At 41.7% G+C, this 27,880-nt stretch overlaps 2 protein-coding genes across 7 annotated transcripts in view; one reads left to right on the forward strand and one right to left on the reverse strand.

The window, feature by feature from the left end:
* The window catches only part of LOC125708655 (microtubule-associated serine/threonine-protein kinase 3-like), a 37,146-nt gene extending 23,375 nt beyond the window's left edge, over positions 1–13,771 (reverse strand). For 2 of the 3 annotated variants that reach the window (XM_048976351.1, XM_048976348.1), the window contains exons 1-2: positions 13,600–13,771; positions 10,147–10,178 (exon numbers count right to left, since the gene is read on the reverse strand). In XM_048976351.1, coding sequence (XP_048832308.1) covers positions 10,147–10,178; positions 13,600–13,638 — 71 coding nt within the window. In that variant the 5' untranslated portion in view covers positions 13,639–13,771. Of the gene's footprint in view, positions 1–4,525; positions 4,824–10,146; positions 10,179–13,599 lie in introns of those variants that run through there. The other variant, XM_048976349.1, reaches the window with a different exon arrangement.
* The window catches only part of il12rb1 (interleukin 12 receptor subunit beta 1), a 33,498-nt gene that overhangs the window by 4,824 nt on the left and 794 nt on the right, over positions 1–27,880 (forward strand). The window contains exons 1-14 of one of the 4 annotated variants that reach the window (XM_048976354.1): positions 16,317–17,024; positions 17,153–20,816; positions 21,196–21,322; positions 21,411–21,577; positions 21,713–21,855; positions 22,042–22,078; positions 23,486–23,605; positions 24,192–24,271; positions 24,568–24,781; positions 24,877–25,035; positions 25,286–25,387; positions 25,621–25,770; positions 26,441–26,593; positions 26,845–26,926. In XM_048976354.1, coding sequence (XP_048832311.1) covers positions 20,756–20,816; positions 21,196–21,322; positions 21,411–21,577; positions 21,713–21,855; positions 22,042–22,078; positions 23,486–23,605; positions 24,192–24,271; positions 24,568–24,781; positions 24,877–25,035; positions 25,286–25,387; positions 25,621–25,770; positions 26,441–26,593; positions 26,845–26,926 — 1,595 coding nt within the window. In that variant the 5' untranslated portion in view covers positions 16,317–17,024; positions 17,153–20,755. Of the gene's footprint in view, positions 1–2,695; positions 2,778–16,314; positions 20,817–21,195; positions 21,323–21,410; positions 21,578–21,712; positions 21,856–22,041; positions 22,079–23,485; positions 23,606–24,191; positions 24,272–24,567; positions 24,782–24,876; positions 25,036–25,285; positions 25,388–25,620; positions 25,771–26,440; positions 26,594–26,844; positions 26,927–27,880 lie in introns of those variants that run through there. The other 3 variants (XM_048976353.1, XM_048976356.1, XM_048976355.1) reach the window with 3 other exon arrangements.

Below are 27,880 nucleotides of genomic sequence, written 5' to 3' on the forward strand. Positions count from 1 at the left end.
GCTGTTTTGTGATCCCGTTCAAAACAGGACACTTTCATTTATACAATCCACAAAATATTTATAATTCAGTGTGAAATCTGCCCAGCAGATCGATCACTAGTTTTCCACAGAATAAAAAAACGATGTAATGTTATTTCGCTAATAAGCGGTACTGGATATTAGAGAAAAAATGATCAGCAAATTTTCCATTGCAGAAATATGGAGACGCAAGTAAAAAACTATTTATTAATGCATTAAATGTAACTTAAAATGTAAAATGTACATTAAATGTAAAAACAACTACATCTGCTCAACTTTCGTGCGTCTACTTCTGTCTCCTTTCCCAGCACTTCTACATAACTTCCAATTAAGCACAGGCGTATGCGGTCAACCAGTCAGCAAGTTTATCAGCATAAGACAATGAGGCTATGCACGTGACATAAAAGAGGCTAGGCAGTAGCTAATTAATATGTAGGCTCACTGCCAACTGGACAGGGGTGTGAATTACTTGAAGTTACAGTAGATTGCCCTCACTGTTCAAATCTGTCAAAATGACTGATGGCTTCAGATTTTTCTGTCATTGTTAAAAATATTCCATCAATGATGGAAAATATTCAGTGAACACAACCTCTGAGTATTCCCGATCTTTTATCCTGTTCTCAACGGCATTTCATTTCCTGTGGATCCAGAGGTTTGGCTGAGTTCCACCAACTCATTTGCTATTGTCACTGGTCCATTCTTCCTGCCTAATGATGCACCACACAGATGATGCTCCGTGCTTCTGCTGTGTCCCATGTTGAGTTATTCTCAGATCTTGTGTCTGCTTCATGTTTGCCAGCCAACTAGCACTTCGTTAGTCCTCATGCTGCCAGAAATCAGCAATCAGATCCCAAAGGCAAATGTGAGGCTTTGAACTGAGCCCACATGTTAAGGACTCTCTTGTGTTACCGATTCCAACAAATCCACCTGCCTAACAAGAGTCAGTTGTGAAGCCCACTTCCCAATTATTTTGGTGACCTAAAAACACTACATGCACTTTCTGTCATTTTATTCCGTTTTTTCTTTATCTCTCTCCTATGCGTAAGATTGCTGACATTATTCTGCAAATGGAAATTATGTTCCATACATAAGTTTCCTGGGCCTAAAGGTCTTGTGAGTGGGCCTCACACTTGCCAGTCAAAATATCAGGCCTATTGACATATAGGACATTAATGGCTGTCACAAATCAAAGCACATCAGCCTATCCTTCAGTTTTTCATATTGACTATCACGTGTCAAAATGTTGCAGTGCGTAATCAAGGTCAAGCTTTGATTCAGAGGAAATGCATCCCAACACAAATGCTCCACTGAATTGGAATTTCTGGGGCAAGAACATTTCTGTCATGGATTTTACCCCAGTACCCTGGAATGAACATTGCATATATGATTCATTTGAAAAGTCTTGCGCAAGTATAATATTAAGTTGTGCACACTAAGGCAAGGATAGTTAACCTGCCCATACATGGACAAACCAGACTCATGTCTATCCCTGGCAAAATGTTATGATTGAGGGGAAAAAACTATGTCATTTACATTTTTAAATATCATGTCCTGTAATAAAAAATGCATTGCAATTGAAATCTCCATCAGAATTAGTCATGGTGCTGACCTTTGCGCTAGGGTCATGTTTACTGGGAGAGACAACAGCACACTTCATCATTTTATGGCTTGAATGATGGAGTGGCGAAGTGTAGGTGTACATAAACAGCCACAACCACATAATTCCCCCCCGGAAAACTGACACTCCTGTATTATTGTAAAGGAACAGGGGAATTAGGAATAACCCTCCTGCTAAATGCCACACTTCAATAGCTGGCTGGGGTGCACTGGACGGCCACACATAAAAGAGGTTAAGAATTAATCACAGATCTGTGTAGCATTTGAATTCCTTCATGTCAATATTATTTTAACACTATGTTCCTCCTTGTGTCTAAAAGCGTCAGGTCCAGTTGGATGACATGCGTGTGTTACTGATGCAGAAAGGAGAGCTCTGCTAATTACGCCTGGCACATTCTCATGTACTGCCAGCCTCCAAGCCCCACTGCCAGCCTCACAGAGCAGTCTGTGGTGTTCAGAGCATCAGCGCGTCTTCGAGCGCCGCCTACGGCAGTGAGATGAAGGTGTTGTCATAGAAATGGAAGGAGCTGGCCAAAGCAGACTCATCTCAGGAAAACAGATCCCTGTATTCTGCAGTCTGAATTAACCCCTTCCAGTCCGTAGCCTTTTCAGGGAAAATGTAGCCTGTTGTCTCTCCTGCCTGCCCTGCTGCTGTATCACTGTCCATCCTGCCACCAGAAACAGCGCCAACACCTGTCTGCCATCACCTGCCTGTCCTCTGCATTTAGACTCCAATCTTAAAATTTGAACCGTGTATCAGGATTTTCTCATCTTGTTCATTTGACTTCCTCTGCTGGCGCCTGGAGGTTGGGCTCCCCCTTTGAGTCTGGTTCCTCCCAAGGTTTCTTCCTACTAGGGAGTTTTTCTTTGCCACTGTTGCCTCTGGCTTGCACACTGGGGGCTTTGGGCAGGGATAATGTAAAGTGTGTTGAGGCAATGTGATATGAAAATGCACTACACAAATAAAATTGAATTAGAATAAAATAATTAGCCTGCTTATTTAAATCTTAATTTAAAAAATATGGATATATAATTTTTTTCACTTTTATGTTTCATCCAGGGTGGCCCTGTTCGATATGCCTTGTGATCCAGGCTCATGGCTGAACACGATTCTCCCCAGCATGGAAGATGGCTGGATGGATGTAAGTACAGCATAGTAATTTTAAGTTTACGCTTACTAAGTCCTCAGAGACACAAAAAACAGCACCGAGCAGGGAGCTGAGTCACCCAAATTCAGTTTGGTGTGTTAATCATTACAAATACAACGGTACTCAGTGCCACATCCCTGCAATTCTGAATTCAGCATTACAGCCAAAATAGCCATAATGTCATCATGTGTTTTTGTAACCAATGAACAAATTCATGAGTCAATTTAGTGAGGCATGTGGAATATATTTTTAAAACTGACTTGTAAAACTGAGGCCTGCTATTCTCATACCTCCTCCCTAAAGCGGAGATGGTCTCCTGGACACAGAAGGGTTACCTGTCCTTCTCATACCTCCTCCCTAAAGCGGAGATGGTCTCCTGGACACAGAAGGGTTACCTGTCCTAATTAATGGCTGTCACAAATCAAAACACTCAGCCTCAATTCAAATACACTGTCTACCGGAAAAGGAAGCCAATTTTTAGCAATAAAAATGCAGTTTGGTTAAAGCTTTATACTTAGCAAGGTCATGAACATTAATTATTGTCATAATTACCATAAAAGTGCCCTTAGCTGCAGATTATTTCTTCCCACATACAATCCGAGACCAGTCTCTTCCTATGCTATCATATAGTAAATTGGTGTCACAAACTACAAGAGTCTGATAAATTCCATTTGAAGTGATTGATATTTTGAAACTAAAATGCTGGTTCACACATGTTCATAGTATTGCCCAAACAGCTCCATCCAACTTACGTGGATACCAAATTTCATGGTAATTAGTTTAACAGTATAGGAGAAGTTCATTTAGCTGTATTTTCTAATTGGTACTTTGAGCTGTATAAAATAAGCGTAAGTGTCTGATTAACACCGGTTTGTGTATGGTGGGGAGCATGTGCTTTTATGGATCAGCAGTGATTCCGTAAGAACCCATCATGGTATATCAAGGGAGAGTCAGTCACACGGTAACCTTACCTTTAAGTCTGTGGTGTCACCAAGACCACCTTTAGTGTCAAAATAACCATCACAAAGAAAGACACAAAAACAAGATGGTCCCTAACCTTTCCTAATAGATATGACAGTAACTGAGGAAAGATGGTCATCTATGCCTGTAAAGATCTCCTCACACCTGAGTAGTTAGAACAGAGTATAAGCAGCATACAGCAAAAAGTTATTTTCGTGTTGAACTGGTGACTAAACGGAGGTATGTAATAGCGACGTGATGCGTGCAGTTTACGGTGGGGACAGCCTGGGCAGAACGAGTGACACATGCGGCATGTAAAGGTACGCGGACGGTGGGCGGCAGCTATTTCAGAGGAAGCCGTGATTTCTGCGGGCATCCTTCACAGACATCAGTGAGTCAGTGCGGCCGCATACGCGGAGAGAAGCGCTCGTCGCTTTGCGAAATACGCGGAACCTGCCGTGACTAACTGGCTAATTCAGAATTCTATGGCACACTGCTATTAAAAACATTGTGTTGTCAATTAGCATCCTCCTGCCATTAAATGAAATATGCCTTTAATATTAATAGCATTATAAATTATGAATATATACTGAATATATATACATATATGAATATATATGTACTCCCAAAGGGGTAGTACATTCAATCAGCGGCCGCGTCCGCACGACTCCCCGTCCTTTTTGTTACCAATTCATCATACAAATAAAAGCAGTTCTCGAACACCCCCCCCCCCCCCCCCCGTTTTCCTTTCCAAAAACACTGACGAAAACCGGCCAACTTACTCCAGAGTAAGGGATGGGATTTTGAGTTTCTCTCTCCTTGATTTCATCTTTGGCGAGGCAGTGCTCTCCTGGCCGGCAACCTTATTTAGTAAAACGTACTCGCCCCTCGAGTATCTTCCAGCAACAGAGATAACAGTCGCTTGTCATCTTGGTTTAAAATCTAAAAACGAACAAGCCTCGGGCTCTTAGGTCTGGGGTATCGCCCCTCGCCCTCAGCCCCGTGAACGCGCGCGAGCAGAAGTGCACAGCAGATGCGGGTATCGAACACGTTCGCGCGAAGGGATCGCTCCTGTTACGGGGGAGGGAGGAAAACAAATAGCAGGCGCACAGATCGAGGATCCGCTGAGGCTAATTCACCGGCAGCGCGTAGTCATCGCACCCATGTGACCGTTTAGGAGGCGGCTGCAGATGTCGGCCGAAGACATGCATCAGTGAAGCGAGACGCATAAGCATTTTAATTACAACATAATTACACTAATGGCTGAATCTACACGTGATGTCACGTCAGGGTTACATGTCACCTTCTCAACCGTGGTGAGATCTAACCAATTTAATTAGATTTTTTGGACAGTTCTTGTTACTGGCTGAAGTGAAACTAATTAAAACACCACGGTAGACTTCCACTTAAGCTTTGTTGTGTTGTTTTGTGACTTTTTCGTTGTTGGACTGTAATCTCGAGGCAAATCATTGCAATACCTGGCAAATTCATTAATGCTGAAATTTAATCTTTACCAACACAATGTAAATTCTGTAATTCTGTCACATATTCTGCGCAGAAATTCTAGCATATTTCTCCAGTAGTTTTGATTGATGTTTAAGTAGCAGCTCGCCCAGCAGGAGGCGTAGTGCCGAATCAGTTTAGCATTATAAAACATGAGTAAGTGGTGGATATTTCAGCTGTTAGAATGCAAGGGCGATTATAGGATTTGACCCCGGTCCCTGAATAAATACGGGACACTCCCCACAGCCCACCACTGGGTATCCCCACATTTAAAAGTCTGCCGAGCGTGTGGGGTTGGGGGGGGGTCCCACGATAAAAAATAATCCGAGCGGGGGGTACGAAATATATTCGAAAAAAAATTAAATGGTTAAATGTTTTTTGATGGTTTCAGAATAATTGTTTTAGGTGGGTTCAGACAAAAACAAAATAGGGAAGCTGAACCCCCCCCCCCCCCCCAAATGGACCCTAGAACGGTCAATGATAAATACATTTGTGTGTCTAAGCATTCAAAATCTTTGATTTGGGAACTATGTCTTTCCCATAAATTAATTAACATATATGATAGAATAATTATTATTACAGAAACAGTAATACAATTCTGCGCTGTGATGGTGTTTTTATTTCAGTAAAAAGCCCTTGAGTAAAATGCCAATATAGAGTTCAGTTACTCTGCGTGTAAGCAGAATTTTTGCCATAATGATAAGACACAATTGGTTGTTAAGGAGATTTACAGCCGTTTGCAGTGGTTGCTAAGACACAAAGCGCAATCCTACGCTGCGCCGTGCCGCATCCAGAAGCCTGCCTTGGATACCGGGACTTTGGAGAGAGATGTTCCTGAGTGAGGCTAAGCTAAAAGCTGCACGCCTAAGCTCCTGTCTCAGGGATGCCTATATTTTTTCACATTTGTTTAAATGCATCGGGATACTACAACACAGGGTAATGCTATGAATTAAAGCAACAATAAGAGCTACACAATCACACACAATTTAGAACCACCTGTTCGCCTTTTCATTTGTTTACTTGTTTACTATGTGTGCCGTCTTTTCACTTTGTCTCTTCTGCACTATATGTACATACCAGTCACAGTTTTTGCCACTTATCCATTTATTTCATAATCTGCAGTTTTTTTATTCATGAAAAGCATTAGAAAGTTGACTGAACAATTATAAATGATAAAAAAATAAGTATAACTGAAATAAAACAAGTTTCCTTTATGAGATGGAAAGATTCTAACAGTCTGACACCCTAGTGACTGGCTGTGTGGTGATGGCTTAGTCAAATTCTAGGCCATCCTTTAACTTTAAATGCACTAGTTAACTTGTTCATCCCATTAAATAGAGCAGTATTTAATGTCCCTTGTGGAATGAATGCTTTGAATTTTCTCTGCTGTTGCAACTGCTAGAGGAGGTTTCTTTGATGAATCAAAGATATGACATTTTCTTGCTTATAAAAGTACTCAAATGGCGACCATACTGAACAGGCCCAGCCCCTGTGAAGTGCTGCCTCCTCAAATCTGCCAGGGTGTCCACGCTTCTCCAATACCCACGGCGGCATCAAAATAAAGGTAGAAGAATCCGTTTCTCCAGATTACTGCGTCTGTAAGCCTCACATGGCTTGTTACACAAATATATTCAGTTTTTGTTGCTTTTCACTGGGGACCAATGGCGACTTCCTCACAAGCTCTGAGTGAGAGTGAAGCTGGTGTGGCCTTTTCAGCAGCACCACAGCGAGTGATAGGGATACAGCAAAGGCGGCCTGGCGGCTTGTGGCATCGGCTCACACCTCCTGGTCTGGGGGTTTCAATCTCGCCCTCGCTTTCCCAATCAACATCTTAACTATGCCAACCCTAACCCTTACATTGGGTCCCACAATGTAGTATATACAAAACCACACAGAAACACACACATACACACACACACACAGACAGACATAGAGACACATACACACACACACACACAGACAAAGAGACACATACACACACACACACACACAGACAGACAGACAAAGACACACAGACACAGAGACACATACACACACAGGCAGACACAGAGACACAGACACACACACAGACAGAGACACATACACACACAGGCAGACAAAGAGACACAGACACACACACACAGACAGAGACACATACACACACAGGCAGACACAGAGACACACAGACACATACAGACAGACAGACAGACATAGAGACACATACACACACACACAGACAAAGAGACACATACACACACACACACACACACACAGACAGACAAAGACACACAGACACAGAGACACATACACACACAGGCAGACACAGAGACACAGACACACACACACAGACAGAGACACATACACACACAGGCAGACAAAGAGACACAGACACACACACACAGACAGAGACACATACACACACAGGCAGACACAGAGACACACAGACACATACAGACAGACAGACAGACATAGAGACACATACACACACACACAGACACATATACAGGTTTGTAATTATATCTTTGTGGGGACTCGCCATTCATTTCTCTGGGGAAAACTGTAATCCCAACATTACAACCTTAACCCCTACCCAGCCCTAAACGTACTCATAAGTAACCAAACAAATACAAGACTTTTGGCATTTTTTTGTCTTTTGATTGCATTCACAGATCTTTGTGGGGACCTGAAAAATGGTCCCATAACGTCAAAACAACAGGTTTTTATCACATTGTGGAGTATGTTTGGTCCCCACAATGTAATATAAACATAATTCAAACACACACACACAGCAGGGGTGAGAATACCTAACCCTGAAGGTGTGAGGTAGTGCAGCCCACAGGCCCACCCTGTGCAGACATATATCATGTGTAAATATTATAGGCAGTAGAAAATACAGACAGATCTGGAGTTACAGTAAGCCTATGCTAGATATTGCCTTTTGACCATGTGTTCATGTGACCTGCACCTCCAGCGACTTCTTTAACAGTTTGGTCTGGCAATCTTCCTCGGTATCACAGCAATGAGGGGAATACTGCAGATATCCCAGTAACCATGGTGACCGGAGAGATACTTACAATGACTATTTACAATGAAGGATCACGCTGTATCCATCCCCATGGGGATTGTTTTTTCGCAAACCCCAGTGGTTCTCAAACTCGGTCCTCGGGCCCCACTGCCCTGCTTCTTTTCCAGCCATCCCTGCCCCACACACAAGTCCCAGCTGTCTTTCAGCTTCTGATTGACTGAACACACCTGATCCAGGTAATCAGCAGTGTGTGGGGCAGGGATAACTGGAAAACAAGCAGGGCAGTGGGTCCCGAGGGCCGAGTTTGAGAACTACTGTAGTGATGGGAATTCCGGCTCTTTTAAGAGAGCCGGCTCTTATGGCTCAGCTCACTTAAAAGAGCCGGCACTTTCGACTCCCAAGTGGCTCTTCAGATTTTATTTGGTGTTTAAATGAATTTATTACCAAAAATAATGTAAAATTATTAGTGAAATGAATTACTATGGTTGGAAATTACATGCAATCATTTTAGCCAATTCCTCATCAATTGTGTTCTGTTTTACTGGAGTCATAGCTTTTTGCACAAACTGTCTCACAGAGCTCTAGGTTGTAGGTCTAGGTGGTTGTGGTGCTGTACTGGATGACGGTGTAGACACTGACAAACTGGCACTTTCAACAGTTGCAGTAGACAAACTGTCACTTTCATTAGTAGCAGGTTCACTTGCTTGTCTTTTTTCTTCCCACTGCACTGATGGATGTACAGTTCTCAGGTGCCGATGCATGTTATTTCTAGAGCCTGTTCGATATGAGATTTTATGAGCTTTTGTATTATCAATGTAATTGAAATGTAGCCAAATTTCACTCCGTTTCCTGCAGTCACTCATTTTGTCACGCGTGTCTCCTTCCCTCTTGTTTCTCTGTCTGTGCCTGGGATTGCTGTATTTGTCTATGGGTGCGTTCGACTTCACACAGCCGTTTGCAGCGCTGGCTTAAAGCAATGCATTCTGGTCCCAACGCAATGCATCATGGTTAGATTTTTTTTGTCCGACTTCAGCCGGCGCTGCAAAACGTCACCACGCGTGACCATGTCACATGGTACAAAAACCTCACGAGAGCAAGGCGACTTAAAACTTAAAGCCCAAGTCTAACGCACCCTGCATCACCGCCCCTCCCCCTCCTGCTCAGAGCAGACACGCATCGTGTAGTTGACCAATCCGTGCGGCTTGAAAAAAAAATTGAGAAATAAAAAAAGCGGCTCTGACTCCGGCTCACAGGCAGGAGCCGGCTCCGATTGTTCACTTCAAAGAGCTGGCTCCGAGAGCCGTTTCGTTCGCGACCGACACATCACTAAACCACTGGCCTACCCCATCTAGCTCTCCAGGAGACACACAGACACAGTATTACAAGTATTACAAGACTTTCTGTGAACACTACCATCCAAATTCAGAAGACCACTGTAGTGGGTGATCTTGAGAAAATGGCACAGTCCTACAACACTGTGACTGGACATGCACCAGATCAATAACAAACACGTGTTATGTTCACCATGACGATTTCCAGCTTAATCAATAATGCAATCATAAAGCCATAATGAAGGAAAAGGCACTTCCAAAGATTTGGGACAACCAAAGTAGGATGTGGCAAGGAATGTTCCCTGATCACTGATGATGATAATGCTGTTATTTGTCTGAAGTGGATTTTGACTGTGAATATGAATTAGTCCTTAAAAAACCAACCAGTGCATCTGCTGCACCCCAAACATGCCACACTCTGAGTAAAACTCCATTTTAAATCCCTTCTGCCCCAATTTGAATTCTTAATAAATTCTGCATCAGCACCAGAACTTCAACTACAGTCAAGCTGAGTGGTCTGAGTGCAATGAATCCAAATGCAGCAAATATCTCCTCCATTACTTACACATTGCCTCTTCGTGGAAGACTCAACTCCTTCTGGAATTAAAAGGAAACATTATCCACATTAATATTGTCATAAATCATAATATTATACGTTCTTTACATGTATGTGTGTGTGTGTATGCGGCTTATATTCTAAATAAATACACCCACTGGCCAATTTATTAGGTACACGTTGCTAGGCCGGACACAGTCGGACCCCCTTTTGCTTTCATTAATTTTTCATGGCATAGATTCAGCAGGGTGCTCCTCAGACTTTGATCCATGTTGACATGACAGCATCACACAGTTACTGCAGATTTGTCAGTTGCCCCTTCATGATGTAAATCTCCTCTTCCACCACATCCCATATGTGCTCTATTGGATTGAGGTCTGCTGACTGTGGAGACCATTTGAGCGCAGTGAACTCATTGTCATGTTCAAGAAACCAATCTGAGATGATATGAGCTTTGTGACATGGGGCATCATCCTGCTAGAAGTAGCCATTAGAAGCTGGGTACACTGTGGTCATAAAGGGATGGACATGGTCAGCAACAACACTCAAGTAAGCTGTGACATACGATGCTCAACTGGTCCTAAGGAGTCTCAAGCAAGCCAAGAAAATATCCCTCAAAGCTGGATTTCTCAGCTTGTTGGATTTAACTTAAGCTTGAATTCACGATTATCCAATAAGAGCTTAGGTAAGGAGCATTTCTATTGGACAAGCATGACTTCTAACTAAGTTAAACCCAGCTAACCGAGAAATCCTGCTTTGTGGAACACCCCCCAGGCTCTGGTACTTATCTGCATAATTTTATGCACTGTGTTGCATGTGATTGGCTAATTAAACAATTGCTTCAATTAACAGTTGAACAGGTGTACCCAATAAAGTGACAAGTGAGTGTATATTCTAAATTATATTCCATGTAAATAATGTGCAATGTTTAAAGGTTGGGGTTTGTATTATACAAAAAATACCAAGAGTATCCAGCAGATGGCGATAAAGTCATAAAAGTCAAACAAAGCACATGCTAGACTGTAATGTTGCAGTGCATAGCAGTAACGTTTATTAAACTAGATGCATTGTCCAGTTTCTCAAATAACACTGACGACATTAACCACTGACGCAGTGAAATTTTAGTTTTTATCTGCGCGTTAACCAATGTCATGCTGAGTTCACAAGCACGTCTTTCACTTCTGATAATAATAATAATAATAATAAACAAGGTCAACAAAGAACATCTTTTTAAAAATATGTATTTGTCCTCTATGCATTCTTAGCCAGCCAAATTGAAAAATTATAATTATAAATCTCACTGTTGCGTTATATATGCAATAATATATTCAATAATCTCAGAATTATGCTCCTTATGTCCAACCATATAACTGTCTTTATTAAATGTCTCACTTTACTTTCATTCCAACCCAAATCCCCACACAAGAATTACTCTGCAACTGAATTCCTGTAACTGCACAAATGGCTTTATAAAGCGTCTTATTTAATATGAAGTGAAATGCCAGATAAAACGGTACACCAGTTACAGTGTGAATGATTTAGGAAAGACAGTGATGGTTGTGGTAACGCGGTGGTTTGGGGCAGCACAGCATTCTAGGCAGCACTGTTACCCTTGGCGAGCCACATGGTGTTCATTGCAAGTGTATCATGACAACATATGAATATTTGTAAATTAGCAATTCAGCCCTTGTTCCTCATATGCTGATTTAATCTCAGTCTACAGATGAAATCATATCCAGTGCTGAACAAAATCAATCTAAAGGCTCTGCTCCAGTACCCTACTAGGAAATGTCATGCTTTTTATAAAATGGCTGTTTTGTTCTGACCAGAACTGTTGCTGCACTGCTTTCATCTGGTGGCTTTGTGTGGGTGAATAATGAAGGTTAGGGTTAGGGTTAGGATTGGGTAGATCGATGATGAGATTGTTGTTTTCTCTTAGGCCTTAGGTGAGAACATATTGTTGTATTGTGGGATTGCTGTTCTGTCCTTATCATATAAACTGTATGTGGTGTAAATTCATATATCTGGGTGCCTTCTGGGTAACCATTAATTGGATATTGCTAAAATACATTGGTGGTCAGTGTAGTTAGGATTAAGCTGGAAGTGTAGTTAGGATTAAGCCGGAAGTGTAGTTAGGATTAAGCCGGAAGTGTAGTTAGGATTAAGCCCTCTGAACAGTGGTTTGCGGTGCTGTGTGTACTATTATTAATTATGCATGATTAATATTATTTCAACCCCTCCATATTTTTACTGAACAAGTGTCTATTTAGACATTTGACGTAACTGAACATTTCCATTTCGAAAAGTAAATTTATTTTTTACTATCAATCCATTGAATGACTACCCTGCTATTAGCACAATGAACTAAAATAATTTTGTCCATTGAGTCTCGAATTTGATTTTATAGCTCCAGCTGCCTACATTCACTTCCCTTTCTTCTGCTCATGCCACACAGCTGTTTTTACTCAAAAAATTCCCACAGTCTATAGATGGATATGAAATCCACATTTTATGTTTAGCTACAAATTCACAAGGCCTTTGTAATACATAGACATTAACATGCAAAACTTTACTATGGTGTCACACTAGCTCTTACTCAGCAGGGTACTTGCCGTCTTTGGTATTGCTGTACTTTAGTGAATTATTGTAAATCTGTCATTATAAGTGTGGAAAGTAAGTAGATATGGCTGTGCAGCATGAAAAACAAAAAGTAGGAATTGTTGACGTTGCGATTGTGAATGCGGCGCTGAATCCCCTCGTCTCTCTTTTGTTGCGCGCATCCTGTGCTCAGTAGATGTGCTGCCTCAGCAAAACACAAAGGCTACGTTCACATGCTTCCCTTTTCAACCTGTTACTCTCGTGGTTGATAAAGAGTTCCGCCTCTAGCTTTCTGGCTTGCTTTCTTCATGACAGGCCGGAATGCAGTGTTAGGATGACTCAAAATATGGAATAATCCAAATTTCCAAATCGAAACACTATTTTAGATCATTGCAGCGCCTATGCGCATAATACTGTTTAATATCAACGGGAAAAGGGAAAACAATTTCATAAAAACCAAAGGGTTTTCATGATTGTAATAAAGAAATTGCCGGTGTTACACGACTAAATATCACCTAGATTTTCATACGCTGTCTCGAGTTCACTAGTGCAAACACCTTTTCGCAACATTGGCAGTAGCTTTTTCAAAAGCGACATTGATCAACACTCCGATGCACACGCCCGAAAGCTAAGGTACCTGCATTTACCACAGGAATGCATGATGCATTTTATCAAGAGGCGGCATCTCTCCAGCACGACAGACCGCACATTCGAAAGTCTTTCCTGTTTATTCGAGAAGAATCGTGTTAGTGGAGCACATTTTCGAGACAATTATTGCAACCGAAACTGGATGACGACAACTGAAGCAGTTCCGGCCGTCGTCAGTTTGTGATCTCCGATGATCGGAGTCCGATCGCGCCTTACCTGCAATCCTCGGCGCCGCAGAATATTTGTTTTATCCATTTCTGAACTAGGGGCGGTAATGATGCTCTCTAGGCGGCTTCCCACTGGATTTAGCCCATTTTCAAATTAGCGCTTATGAATGGGTTAGAAAGCACAGAGAGACCCCTGTCTCCAGCAGAAGGCGGCTGGTACAGTAATCTCCTATTTACACCACTTGCCGCCAGCTGACTCGCCTAATGGTATGAATGAAATCAAACGGCATGTAGATGTATGTGAAGGATTCATCACAAAGACAGGCCGATTGTATGTAGCTCTACGAAATGAGGGGCACGTCTTGTTAAATATTGGCCTAAACAAACGTAAAAAAGAAATTTACTTATTGCATATTCGCTGCCTCTCCGTACCGCAATGTTTTATTGCAGTTCCTCTGTAATATAAAAGTAAATTAAAAATGCAGAACACTAACAAATTGCATTTTATTGTGCTTAATTTAGATGTCTTTAATATTAAATTGTATATAGTTCGAGTTAAATAGCTAGATTACACCCATGTTATGATGTTATCGTGACTGCAATTTTAGCAACTGAAGTTTGGGGTGGCGGCAAGACATACAATAGGGGGGCAGCTGCAGTTATTACACAGCAGGATGCAAATTACACTGGAGCAAATAAGTGTATAACCTACATAAAATTTGTATAACCCACATAAAAAAGAGAGTTTACGCGTATTGTCACGTGTTGAAGCAAACGGATCTGGGAACCAGACGAAAGACAGAATGGCTGGATTTAAGGGGCGAACGGAGAGGCATAAAAGGAGAAACGCCATAACAATACAATGACAGAACTCGGGATACAAACTCTGACGTGGACTTAAATACACAGGACTAATAAAGACAATTCAAAACAGCTGGTAAACACGGGGATTCCACACGAGGTTAACTGGGGGGCATGACACGTATGACCTGAAATCCGTGAATGGGGGGAGCATTTAAAAGAAGTATTGTGTCTTTGCACTTTTAATCATCCGTATATAGCCTGTGCCGGTGACAGGTGAAAATGACTCGTATCAGCCGTGATAAAGAGCAAGATAACTATTTACTAGAATGTCTTTAACCAATTAAGCCAGGTAGGTGTATGGTGGGTTAGTCTGAATACAGTAAAATACAATCAAACTACAGTATGAGAGTAATTATACGAAAATGTAAATGCCATTAATAAGAACATTGCTTTATGTAAACGTATATATTTTCTGTCAACACTGTTACCACTCTAGGGTTACAGGGTTGACAAAAAATGTAATTAGTGGCCATTACTAGCAATCTAGTAAAGGACATACCACATGATGTGGATTAAAGAGAGGCTTATATGTTGTTGTATATGTACGTTTCACATTTTAAATCACTTTTTTAACTTTGTATTCTTTTGTGGTAACAGAGTTGACACAATGAGCCTGTCCTGCAAAGAAGAGAACACTTGCATGTCTTTTCACAACCAACTTAAAACAGGTGGAAGATGCAACTGCCTGGAAATGATGCAACTTTTAGAACAGACCTTTATCTCATAAGGGCTGTTTTTATAAGAAGTAACAGGGTTGATGAGAACCTGGGGACCTGACTAAATAGTTTTTTAAACAACATTTCACACTCATGAGTAATGAAAGGACACTTGATTCTTCATATAATTTTACAGTTGTGTATATAATACCTTTTTTTTTGGGCCTCAATAGCTAGTAAAAGTAGAAAAATCATACCGAAGGACAGGCTAGTTTTACATTTTTTGCAAGTTGTTTCTCATAAAATAGTGTTCAAGAATTGTTCAAAAACAAACAAAAAAGGTAATATGTTGTTATGCTAAAACATTACCAGATAATACTTGATTGTTTGTTGAGCTTTACAGAGTAGTTTTTTTCTGAGGAACACAAAATGGCACATTTTCATATAACCAGAGTAGGAGTAATTCCAATGTGTCTGTAGGAACAAGAAAGACAAAGATGAAGCTGACTGATTTCATAGGATGTCTGTAACCCAGCAGCAGCAGTGACAGATACAGACAAATCTGCAAGGCCTTAAGATGAGCAGCAATGAGAACCACAGAGATAAGAGGCCAGGGTCAGACTGCGCTGGAAACTGTGATTCAGTTTCAGGCCTTGGTCACCGCTTTTGTTAAATTTTAATAATGGCTAATTAAGTGTGCATCAAATTACGAATGCTACTTAAAATTTCAAGGCACAAGCAACAGCCACTTCAGTGGTGAGGCCCTGAATAACTTAAGCTTATGCGTAGGCCAAGTTGCTCTCCACAAATTGCATGGAGATGTCATTAACCTTCCGAATGATCCGTTGTGAGAAGGAGGGAGCTGCAAGCATTAATTTAGAGGCTCAAGTACAATCAGCTTTTGAAACGGCATCTGGAAGCTGTAGTACCACAAATATGCAAGAAGCTTTTGTTTGGGCCTGTGCCAGGACAGAGAGGACAAGGCAGGGAAATACTCAGCCCATCACAAGGCACACACACAATGGGCGATTCAGAGACGCTGCAGCGCCTAGCCACTTGTTTACTGCAGGAAGAAAACAGACTTTCCAGAGAAGAGAATGTGTAAAACACAGCAGTAGTGGGATTTGAACCCTGGAGTCAGCAGTGGTGTCCCCTGTGCCCCCCCCCCCCCCCCCCCCCCCAAGCCTGCTCTCCGAAACCATGTTTGTGGTGAGAGCCGGATGGGGAGCAGAGGTCTGCGGGACAAGGGATATGCAAGCATGAGCTTTTATTACCAAAAATAAGCTTAAGAGAACAAAAGCAGCACTGCACTCAGCACCAAACAGGAAATGAGAGTGGGAATGAAAATGGAAGCAACCAGAAACCAAATAAGGAGCCGTGGCACAAAATTAAGGCAAGACACAGGTGAGCGTGTAAACGGGGCAAGATAATTGGTTATCATTAGACATTTGGGAAACACAAAAAACCCAGCAGTTACTGAGCTTACAGATTTAAGAAATCCATTTTTTGACTTTCATAGTCATGGGCTTATGAATGGGTTAGAAAGCACAGAGAGACCCCTGTCATAGGCATTTAGGTCCATTCAGGTATTTGGACATTGACACAATTGTCATACTTTTGGCTCTCTATGCCAACATAGTGGATTTGAAATGAAAGAATCAAGACGTGACTGAATTGTAATGTAGACTTTCATCTTCAATTCAAGGGGTTTACCCAAATGTCGTCTGAGTCATTTAGGAATTGCAGTCTTTTCCTATACACCCCCCCTTTTCAGGAGCTCAAAAGCAGCTGACTTCGGTTCCTACTTGTGTGTTGGTATTTTTAATTTTCTTATTTCTACCTTTTGCCTTCAGCAGGTGAAATGCATATTCATTTAGGTGGAGTTCAGGAGACTGACTCGGCTATTGAAGAATACTACTCTTTCCCTTCAAAGTCTCTTGGGTTGCTTTTGCAAGTATGTTTTGGGTCATGACTATGACAATGAGTAACACACTCTTATCAGTCTTGCAGCATTTAGCTGTGTCTGGGCAGAAAATACGGCCTTATACACTTCAAAATCTCTCCTGCTGCTTCTATCAACAGTCACATCACCAATAAACACCATTGACCCAGTTTCATTGGCAGTGATGTATGTTCATGCCAAGGCTGCCTCCGTCATGTCTCACAGATGGTGTGGTACGCTTCTGATCCTGAGCCGCTCCTTTCCTTCTCCATAATCTTCTCTTTCCATCTTTCCATGTTCACTCATCACTGAACAACCACTACTTTTAAGTTAACCAAAGTGAATAGGCAATATATATATGTGTATGTATTTTTTGAGCTTGTTAAAGCCATCATTTACCAGAATATGGACTCACTTTCCTTTATGATGAATCCTTCATGTACAACTACATGCCGTTTGAAGTCATTCATGCTAACAGGCAGCACCTACTCCGCTAGAGGTTCAGTGAAGTAAGGAGATACAGGGATTCTACACTGAGAAAGACAAAGGAAGCAGCTGAGCATGAGCATTGGATCTGCTGAATAACATGGATATTGGCAGAGATTAAATGCCCAGAGGTGACGCAAGATAGCACCTTGACGAGCTGGGACTTGTCAGTGTCAGTGGTGGCGGACTGGGCACATGCAGGGGATCACAGAAAGGTAAGGGGCTTTTTGAACTAAGTATGAGCTCATGGCTGGCGGTTATAGCAGGGCTGCAGAAAGCGTTTGAACTGTTAGAGCGAGACACAGCCTCCTTGCAACCTGCGATTCCTCATTTCTGTTCTAGTGCAGACTTATGACTTTGACCGCAAACATAGTCTCTTGAAACTTGGAAGGAAACAAGTTGAAATAAAATTTACCTTTGCATTTGGGTCAATAATTTTTTTTGTAATGACACTTCACATGGAATTTGGTATGAGCTGTACCTACTGAATTAAGTCACACTTTATGCTAAACATGTGGGAGTTTATCAGAAATGAAGAATCAAACTTGGAATGAAACTGGCACAGCTACGAACAGTATTTGTTTAAGACAGAGATGATGACTGCCTTACATAAAAGGTATAAGACGAGACATCAAATGGCTTTGATAGGCAACGTAAGGAACCAGCGTATGTACTCATACACTGATTTTTAAGTTATATTATAGGATGAGTTTAAGAGACTTAAATTAAGATTTTTGGGGAAATGGGTATGTCTGTGGTTTCAAAGTTTAATTCCTGTTTCTTATATATTTCCTAGTCCTAATTACTGATACTTTTTACATGTTGTAAAACATTTTCACATGCACTTTTTCAGCTTTTCTCTGCTTACCTGATTTATCAGACCCAGTCACAGCAAGAATATTAATAAGACCATATCAGTGGGAGTTATGTTAAAACACTGTATTTGGGCAGACTTTGTTTACTATTGAAACTGGAGTGAAGACAATAGGGTAGATTTTCTCCATGAGACTTTGACGAACATTTAGTGCAGAAAAAGAACATGTGTGTGCCAGTATACCAGCCCTTGGGGATCATTGCTGATTACCAGTAACCAGTAGCCCTAAGACAGGGAAGCTCTCGTTTCTAGTATTCTAAAAAAGGGGAGGTCTTTGAGATACCACTAACTGCAAAATTGGGAAGGACACCGATATAGTCTGAAACAGGGAAGGTTTTAAAGGTTAAACATCATTCTGAAACAGGGACAGATTGGTTACCTAGAATACAAAAAGGATTCGTTGACATATTACACTAAGTAATAATGGTTTTGTCATATAACACTGGTCAAAGTCCTTCAGTCAACACAGGAGCCTGTTGGTATCCATCCATCCACCCATTTTCCAAACGGCTTATCCTACTGGGTCGCGGGGGGTCTGAAGCCTATCCCGGAAGCAATGGGCATGAGGCAGGGAACAACCCAGGATGGGGGGCCAGCCCATCGCAGGGCACACTCACACACCGTTCACGCATACATGCACACCTACGGGCAATTTAGCAAGTCCAATTAGCCTCAGCATGTTTTTGGACTGTAGGAGGAAGCTGGAGTACCCGGAGGAAACCCCACGACGACATGGGGAGAACATGCAAACTCCACACACATGTGACCCGGGCGGAGACTCGAACCCAGGTCCCAGAGGTGTGAGGCAACAGTGCTAACCACTGCACCACCATGCCACCCCCCCTGCTGGTATCATGAAAGCTATTTCAGTGGTTGGACACACAGCAGTAGCATGAGACAAACTATCAGTCACACACAGCGCTAGCCTGAGACAGACTATCAGTCACACACAGCGCTAGCGTAAGACAGACTATCACTCACACACAGTGCTCAAAGGTCTGATTTACAGACAACTCGTACTTATAGATTTCCATAAAACTTATTATATCAAAGATTTGGCTGCGTAATCATGAAAACATTGCACGGCTTCAGCTGTTTGCTGGCTTGAGGTAGAGTATACTGCTATATGTAGTTTTATTTTTACTGTATTATTATTGTTGTTATTACCTACAAATTTAACTTACAGACAGGCTTAGGGATTGGATCTCCAGCCTGCAGTGTCCCAGGGCAAGATCCACACACATACCCATTTACAGCTAAAGAAAGTCACATGTCAGTCACCTCTCTTTTATCCACTCACTCTGCATCCAACATCAATACAAATGAAATGAACACCACTGTCATACAGCTCATTTAGCCAGAGATTGTAGCAGCAGGAATAATGGAGGACGTGGGGTGTGAAAGTGGGATTACCTAAGTGTACCATTCTTCTCTGGTGATCACAGTGGTCCATATCATCACCAAGATCTTTTGCCTCTCCCTCATTGTGAAGGAGAACCTCCTTTGAAATAAGAACCTTGCCTTTGTTTAATGCGGAAAAGCACAGAAGACGGGAATGTGGGAGGTCAGTGGTGGAAACACTGCATCTGGGATGTGGAGGGGAAATGTTACAGTGCGTTGTTACCTGGCAAATTAGAGCATGTGTCTTTGATGAACTCTTTGCATTATGAAAGAATGGTACTCCTGGTAGTACAGGGGGGCAGTAAGACTGGGGGGTGCGCTCAGGGGACACTGTTTAGGTAATTGCCATTTCCATTAAGTTTGCTGTTCTGTGGAAAATTAGGCAGCTTCCTCTGTGTTTAAGGCTAACTGTATGGACTATATATACCGCCGTCCAATAACTCTGCAGTGATAGACTTCAATTAAAGGTCCCACTGCTCACAACACTGAAGTGTTGCTAAGAAGTAAAGTTGGTCTCTTCATACAGAGACAATAAAATCTTGTTGGGTTGGTAGAACTCTCTGTTTATTTAATTAGCATCATGAAGTCTCATATAACACTGGAGAATGAAGGTACTGTAGTACCTTTTGTGTAATTTTGAATTGTAACAGTAATTTTCCCATCAGCTGTCTGTGAGTGTGACTAACTTAAACTTTACTTCCGCAGCCTAGGTCTCACCCGCAGCAGCCCAGGTCACTTGCTCTTCCCCTCCCCTGTGAGTTGTGGCTTGTGGTTAAGAAACAGCTAGCTCTGCTCTTTGCCTGCATTAAAATGAGAACACACTGACATTCATAGAAGGGTTTCGTTTACAAGAAAGGCAACTGAAACATTTGCCGAGCAGTAAACACTGGCGCACATCTCAGTGAGCACAGGGTTCAGCTAGCTGCTCGGGATCCAGAGGACGGATGGGCTTCCTGTACAAGATCTCCATTAGAGGACTGCCATGGAAACGATGAAGGAAGTAGTATGCTTTGCTACTTTGCTCTTTGTGGTCTTAGTCGAAGGTATGATGGATTTTCGGGTTATGATATTCGACAGTCTAAATTGGGAGTGACTCTCGTATCCGGAGGTTTAGTGTTTGCTATAAGAATCAGATAAACATCACGAAAATCAGATAAACATCAATCAGATAAACATTGCGGACATTGTGATCAGATAAACATGTGAAGGTGTTACAGATCGAGAGGATATTGGTTTATACTAGATACTAGATACCACTTGAAAGTTCCTCTTTAATGAGTTAATGAGTTTTATACACGCAACTTTTTTGAAATACCCAAAAACAAATGCCTGCCAGTTAAATGGTCACTTTAAGAAGTTTCCAGTAGGCCAATATTTATTAACTGTTTAGTTACACCAGTCATTTCTCTGCTGTGCTGAAAGGACAAACATCGCAACCAGCTCATAATGTTCAATGCTACAAGAAAACCACTGATCCCGATGAAGACTTCACATGCACATGGTGCCCTGTGACACCTCTGCAGGATGCTAATTACAGTCTTTTTTATCAGTAAGTTACATTACAGGGCATCTCCACACATAAGCTTCATGCACAATAAAAATGTGAAACCTTGACAGCCATGTGTTCTTGCTTGTAGAGCACCCCAACACCGAGTGCGGCTTCTTTGCTCTACACCGAACCTCAGCTGTGACATAGACCGCGAGGTCCTCATCACGAAACAGATGATACGCATGTGGCTGGAGGTCAAAACAGCGAACCTCACCTACAGATCAGCCGAACTCACTGTGTATCTCGATAATCAAGGTAAATCTGCAGCTTCTACATCACAACAATGAAATTCCTTCCAAAAAGCCATCACAAAGCCTATACTTTAAGGTTATTGTTATGTCGGCGTTTTAATCACATATTGAATTATGTGGCTTATTGTTTTTCCCCCAGTTAAATATGATGCTCCTGAAATCAAAAAAATTTCACGGTCTTCAAAAAAACTGACTTTATGGTGGAATAAACAGAGTGAAGAACATAAAGGTGCAGTTCACGAGATAGCACTAAAGCAACTGGACCATGAGCACTGGATACAGGTAAGGCGACATCTGCTATGTAAGCATGTCGTCTGTATTTGTTTTAAATATTTTTGAAAATACCCGTTTAAAATCATGCATCTCTATATGCATATTTCATGTATATGTTTATGCATGTGGACAGTCATACCACTGCTTGTTAAAGCATCTAGCATCACATTGTTTCTATATTTGATTTATTTCCAGAAAACTTTTGAAACCAACGATGGCCAGAATATACCAGGTTGGTTCGTTGTTCTTGTCTTGACAGAAGTCCTAAAGTCCAGGGCAGTCTGTCAGTAATGAAGCCCCTGCATTTTCCTGCATGGTGTCTGTTTCTTTCTGTAATATAACACGTCTGATTTTCATTGATTGTTCATTGGGCGGGTGGCATGGTGGTGCAGTGGTTAGCACTGTTGCCTCACACCTCTGGGACCCGGGTTCAAGTCTCTGCCTGGGTTACATGTGTGTGGAATTTGCATGTTCTCCCCATGTCGTTGTGGGGTTTCCTCCAGATACTCCAGTTTCCCTCCACAGTCCAAAAAACATGCTGAGGCTAATTGGAGTTGCTAAATTGCCCGTAGGTGTGAATGTGTGCGTGAATGGTGTGTGAGTGTGCCCTGCGATGGGCTGGCCCCCCATCCTCGGTTGTTCCCTGCCTCGTGCCCATTGCTTCCGGGATAGGCTTTGGACCCCCCGCGACCCAATAGGATAAGCAGTTTGGAAAATGGATGGATGGATGTTCACTGGGCTTAAATATTGCAGTCTGTTTGTTAATTGATGAGGGGGGCTTGGCAGACAGTTGCTCTGGTTTGGGTCTAAGAAAAGAGCAGAAGTAGCGAGATGCTTGTTGAAGAGAGATGCTTGTTGAAAATGATCCAGTTTTTCCCTGGTATCTTACATGTGATACAGCTGATATTTATGTTTTTCATATTGGGTAGGAGCCCAGTTATTAAGTACAGCAAAGCACTACTGGGTAAGATCCCCTTTACACCAAGGGAGTACTGGGTAAGATCCCCTTTACACCAAGGGAGTACTGGGTAGGATCATAGTCTTCAGTTAATCAGCAATCACCCTCCATCTTTTTGTGTTTCTGTTAGAACTGTGAAGATTTCCTTGAAATGTTAAAATTATTGAAAAAAAAACTGCAAGGGCTTTACTGCCCTTCTTTGTCAGTGTATCCAACCTTGAGGACTGATGAGATGTTTCTGATGTTGCTTTCCTGTGAACCTCAGCATTTATGCTTGTGGGACTTCACCCAATCGGAGCTTTGCTTTGGACTACTAAAGACGAGTTCGGCAGCAGCTTTTCGCAGTGCAGATTACTGGAATTGCAGAGAAACCATGAGGACTGCAGTTACTGCACATATTTCACATTACTGATAGCAGTGACCCAGCTGCTGCCTTAGCTCATAGCCAAAGAGCTGCTAACTCACTGACTGCAGGGCTCCTAACTCAGGAAGCTCCACCCCCCACCCTCCCCCCCCAAAAGTCAGTCATTGGTATTTTTAACTTTCAGAGGAACCCTTCACCATTTATCTAGTTGTGAGGCAGTCACTTTTGCTAGAATGAACTATGTTGCAGGATAGTTTTGTATATTTTTGGACCAGTGATAATTATATAAAATTGTATAATTAGATCTGAATTTACAGAGAAATACACTGTGCATCTTGAACACGATTCCGGCTACGAGGTCATGATCAGACGAAAGGCCAAGCAGGTGGAAGCTGAAATCTGGAGTGACTGGAGCCAAATAAAACAAATTCCCACTGGTAATCTTTTCAGCTGTTACCTCCATTCTCAAGTGACCATTTACTATCGTCAAGTAAAACCAGGTTCAGTTGTACAGGCTTGTTTTTCAATGATCATTTGTGGCAAACAATGAGAGGAAAGTTTCCCCCCTGTGTCACACAGGACCCGTTGGAGGTGTCTGCAGTCGACAGCCTTGGCATTTTCTTCCACAAGCTGCCCTGTCTTATGTAGCTGGGCAGGCTGTTGATCATTTCTTCTCTGTGGAATAGCAGCCTTCTCTAATTGTTGCAACGTTACAATAACCGCAAAATAAAAATGAAGAGCTGGCTGTCTTACATAATTCTCTATATAAATGAAGAGCTGGCTGTCTTACATAATTCTCTATATAAATGAACCCTATGAAATGATATGATCACCTGCTTGCTTCAGGGTGTTTTTTTGGGAATTTTGGTTTCATGCAAACCACAATATTAATTATACTGCACGATAACATCAACATTCTAAAATATGAATTTGACTCATTCGTTCCTGCTGGCAGTATGTAAAGGGTAATATTTCTACTGTCCTGAAACTGAAGACTTTTTTTCTCATTTTATCCTGTGACAGAACTTGACAGCCAGCCAAAGGTTAAGTGGAAAGTGCAAAAACTTAAAAAAGGGGTTCGATTGCTAGAATTAATGTTGGAGGTAAGATCAAATATAACCCTAAAAACTACATATCACATAGGTTCAGCATTGCAGTGGAAATAAAAAAAAACTGTGTCCCGTAAGGGCAAAATTTAAAAGCAAAATAAAGAACATTTATTTTATTAATTTAATTTAATATGTCATGATGTACAAGGATCATGTATCACTGTTCTTCTAATATTCCATAATCTATTACAAATGGTTGTAATAACATTAAAACATATAGTATAAAATATTTTCAGTGTGCAGAAGACTTGGAAACATCCTATAATATGCATTCTGTAATTGTCCTGTAGGAGTATTCCAGGGATGCCATCTTTGGAGGACTGATGTACCAAATTTCTACCAGCCCTGTGCCATGTTGGCATGAGGTGGACATTGTCTACACAGAGAGCACGAATTACAACTTAACAATCGCTGCCTCTACCGTAAACGTAACTCTCCATGCTAATAACAGTGTGGGTGTCTCACCAGAGACACACATCACCATCCCAGCTCAGTACCTAGACAGTAAGCACCATGTAGCCCCAAAGTTCCAGAATGTACCTTGTGTGTTGGTTACATTGTCAAAAAAAAACAAAAAAAAACGGTTGTATCATCTACAGGATGTCCAAAGAACCAGACAAAAACCAGGGCAAACAGCAGAAGGAGAGAGGAGATGTGTATAGTGTGGCACAGACTCACCGGAGAGACACCAAAGCCGGCCGATGAAAATCACAGCACAGTCAACAACACGACTCAAGCCTTCAAAATTATGAATGCAGGTGAGAACATTTCCTGAATTTCCAGAATTTCAGCATTCTGGGGGCCACGATACCTCACATATTCCAGCTGCTTAGAAAATGACTGATCATCATTCATTGAAAGTCGATGCATTAATTTTTTTTATCCAATAGAACAGCTTGCTTTTTCTAGATTCTGATTTACAACACGAAATGACTCGCAGATTGTAAATGGCTGCAGCGGGTACATGACACTTTGTAAGTTATAAACACGCTGCTTCATTTCTTTTAGAAATGGAAGACTTTGTGCGGTATCACTACTTCATATACACTAAATCCAAAGGAGGAAAGCTGTACACCACTGACCTGTGTCCAATGTATAAGAAAGAAGGGGGTAAGCTGTGTTCATGTATGTGTGGCACTGATCAGCGAGACCTCAAGCAGCCTGTCTTACTTTATGTGTAACTGCAACTATAGGCATGATTTGCAGGTTGTTGGGATGCTTTAGAAGCATGGTTTAAACTTTTTTCCAGAAAAGAAAGAAAATACAGTATTAATTAATTAAAGATCTATAATAAAGGCACATGCTGCTTGCACAATAAACTCAGCGGTGGCTTGTTGTTTCAGCACCCAGAAGCTCGCCTGGAAGCCTCACTGTTCTTAATAAAACCCACAGTTCTGCTGTACTACAGTGGGAACCCATACCTGTGTCAGAACAGAGAGGCTTTCTCACACACTATGTAATCTACATCTCGGGATCAAACGAAACTCAAAGAGGTAATTAAGCCATAACGAATGCTAACTATACACATTTTCCATCAGCAAGGTCATTTTTCCAAGCTAATTATTGTATTTAACCACGTTTTTCAATAGTTTCAAGCCCGACAGTGGAGGATATGCATAATTAAATTTTTCAGTATTGGACTAGGTGGCGACTCTACGTGTAAAATGTTATTTAACACAGATAATGGGGGCTCCTTTATAGCAGCTGTGCATGGCCTTCAGCCTGTGCTAGCCTGTGCATTAAAGTGGCCGTTGGACAAGCCGTGTGGGACTGGGAGGCACATGCAACACACGATGGCCAGTATGCTGACACACTGGGTCATTCCATCACCTGACACCTGCAGACCCCCGCTGTTTAAATCCCACCCCAGTTCTGAAGTTTGCCTGTTCTCCCCATTTTGTAGGGGTTTTGAAATATGCACTCATTTGTAAATCGCTCATAGCGTCTTGCGTTCATAATGTGTGCATGTCCTGGTCCCGCAATGGACTTGCACCTCGTCTGTGAGACATTCCTCCATTTTTTTGCCTGGAATACACTCCAGCAGTTAGATGTTGTATAATGTCACGTATTACAAATTCACATTCGCAGTTTGTGTTTTGCTGTTTACAGTGATGCACAGTCTAGTCTATGATATGTGCTCTTATTCCCTTATTTCAAATACAGTGAAAGTTCCAGGTTCTCAAACTAATTTCACAATTCAAAACCTTAAACATGGCAGCGTTTACTCCGCCCACCTTGCGGGACAGACATCTGTGGGCGTGGGACCGAACACTACAGAGACGTTCCAGATGAAGCCTAACCCTCCTACCCTGAACGGTGTGAAACGCCATTTATAGTTCCATGTTACTCATGTCAGTATTGTTCTCTGAACATGCACATTTCCCAAAAGTGTTGGTATCTGAAAACCCCTTGTAAAATATACCTACCATATTCAGTAATTTTGTAACTATTTTGTAACCTTACTTTGTAACAATTATATGTTTTTTTTACTGGAAACTTTATAGCTGGCAAACTGGAAGTTGTTTTAATGCAGCAACAAGAAATACCAATTTTCTGTTTTGATACAGGGCTGCCCAGTTCCAACGTCGTCATCGTGACCTGTGCGGTTACCTTCTCTCTCCTGGCATTCTGCATTTTAATTGTCAAATAGTAAGTTTCAGTAAAAGGCACTAATGTTACCTCAAGGAGGGGAAAATAGCTGCAGCAAAGGTCTGCGATTATTCCGCTCAGATTCAGGCACGCCTGGTGGGATCATGTGCTGTATATTTCTGTACATTTCTTATTTGTGTTTGAAATATGCTGGTTTATTTTTTATAACTTTATTCACTGCTGTACTAAACAGGCATGTGTGAGAAGTCAAATTCATCCATCCATTTTCTGTACATCCTACCCAGTAGAGGGTCACAGTTCCCAGCATGGAGAACATACCAGGGAGACTAGGAGTATCCAACACTTTGTTGAATTCATTCTGCTTAAACATCTTTACTGTTCTGGGGCAGTGGTGGCTTAATGGTTAGAGATGCACACTTGTAATTGAAAGATTTCAGGTTCAAATCCTCGACCACTAAGATACCCCCTCTAAGCACTGTCCCGGGCGCTGAATTAGCTGCCCCCTGCTATGTCACGTTGGCCCATGCAGAGTTTCATTGTTGAGTGCTGTGGTGGGTCAACTATGACAATTAATCACTAAATTTAAATTCTGTTTTTCCATAAAATGCCGATTAAATTCATACTCGGCACCGCCACACCTGGAAATGATAAGACATCAAACCAAACACCAAAAGTAATCAGAAGTCAGCGAGTATTCGCTGTAGCGATGACGTCAGGAGAGGCGATCTGTGGCGGGGGGCAGTTTGCATTCATGCGAGACGCTCTTTCATTCGACTCGTATAGAGGGTATCCATGTTCGCAGGGCTCACAGCACAGTATACATTCGTATCCGTTTGTGTAACATTAATTAACTAAGAAAATTATGATAAAAGGTTATAACCATAATAAACTTGAAAAGCCGCCGTTTAAAAGTAGCTTCCCCAAAACTGATTGGAAATCATCTTAAAGCAAACGCAATAAAAGTAATTGTCATTGCTCTTTCGTAATTTAGGA

The sequence above is a fragment of the Brienomyrus brachyistius genome, chromosome 15 (assembly GCF_023856365.1).
Source record: "Brienomyrus brachyistius isolate T26 chromosome 15, BBRACH_0.4, whole genome shotgun sequence".
NCBI classification, from domain to species: Eukaryota; Metazoa; Chordata; class Actinopteri; order Osteoglossiformes; family Mormyridae; genus Brienomyrus; species Brienomyrus brachyistius.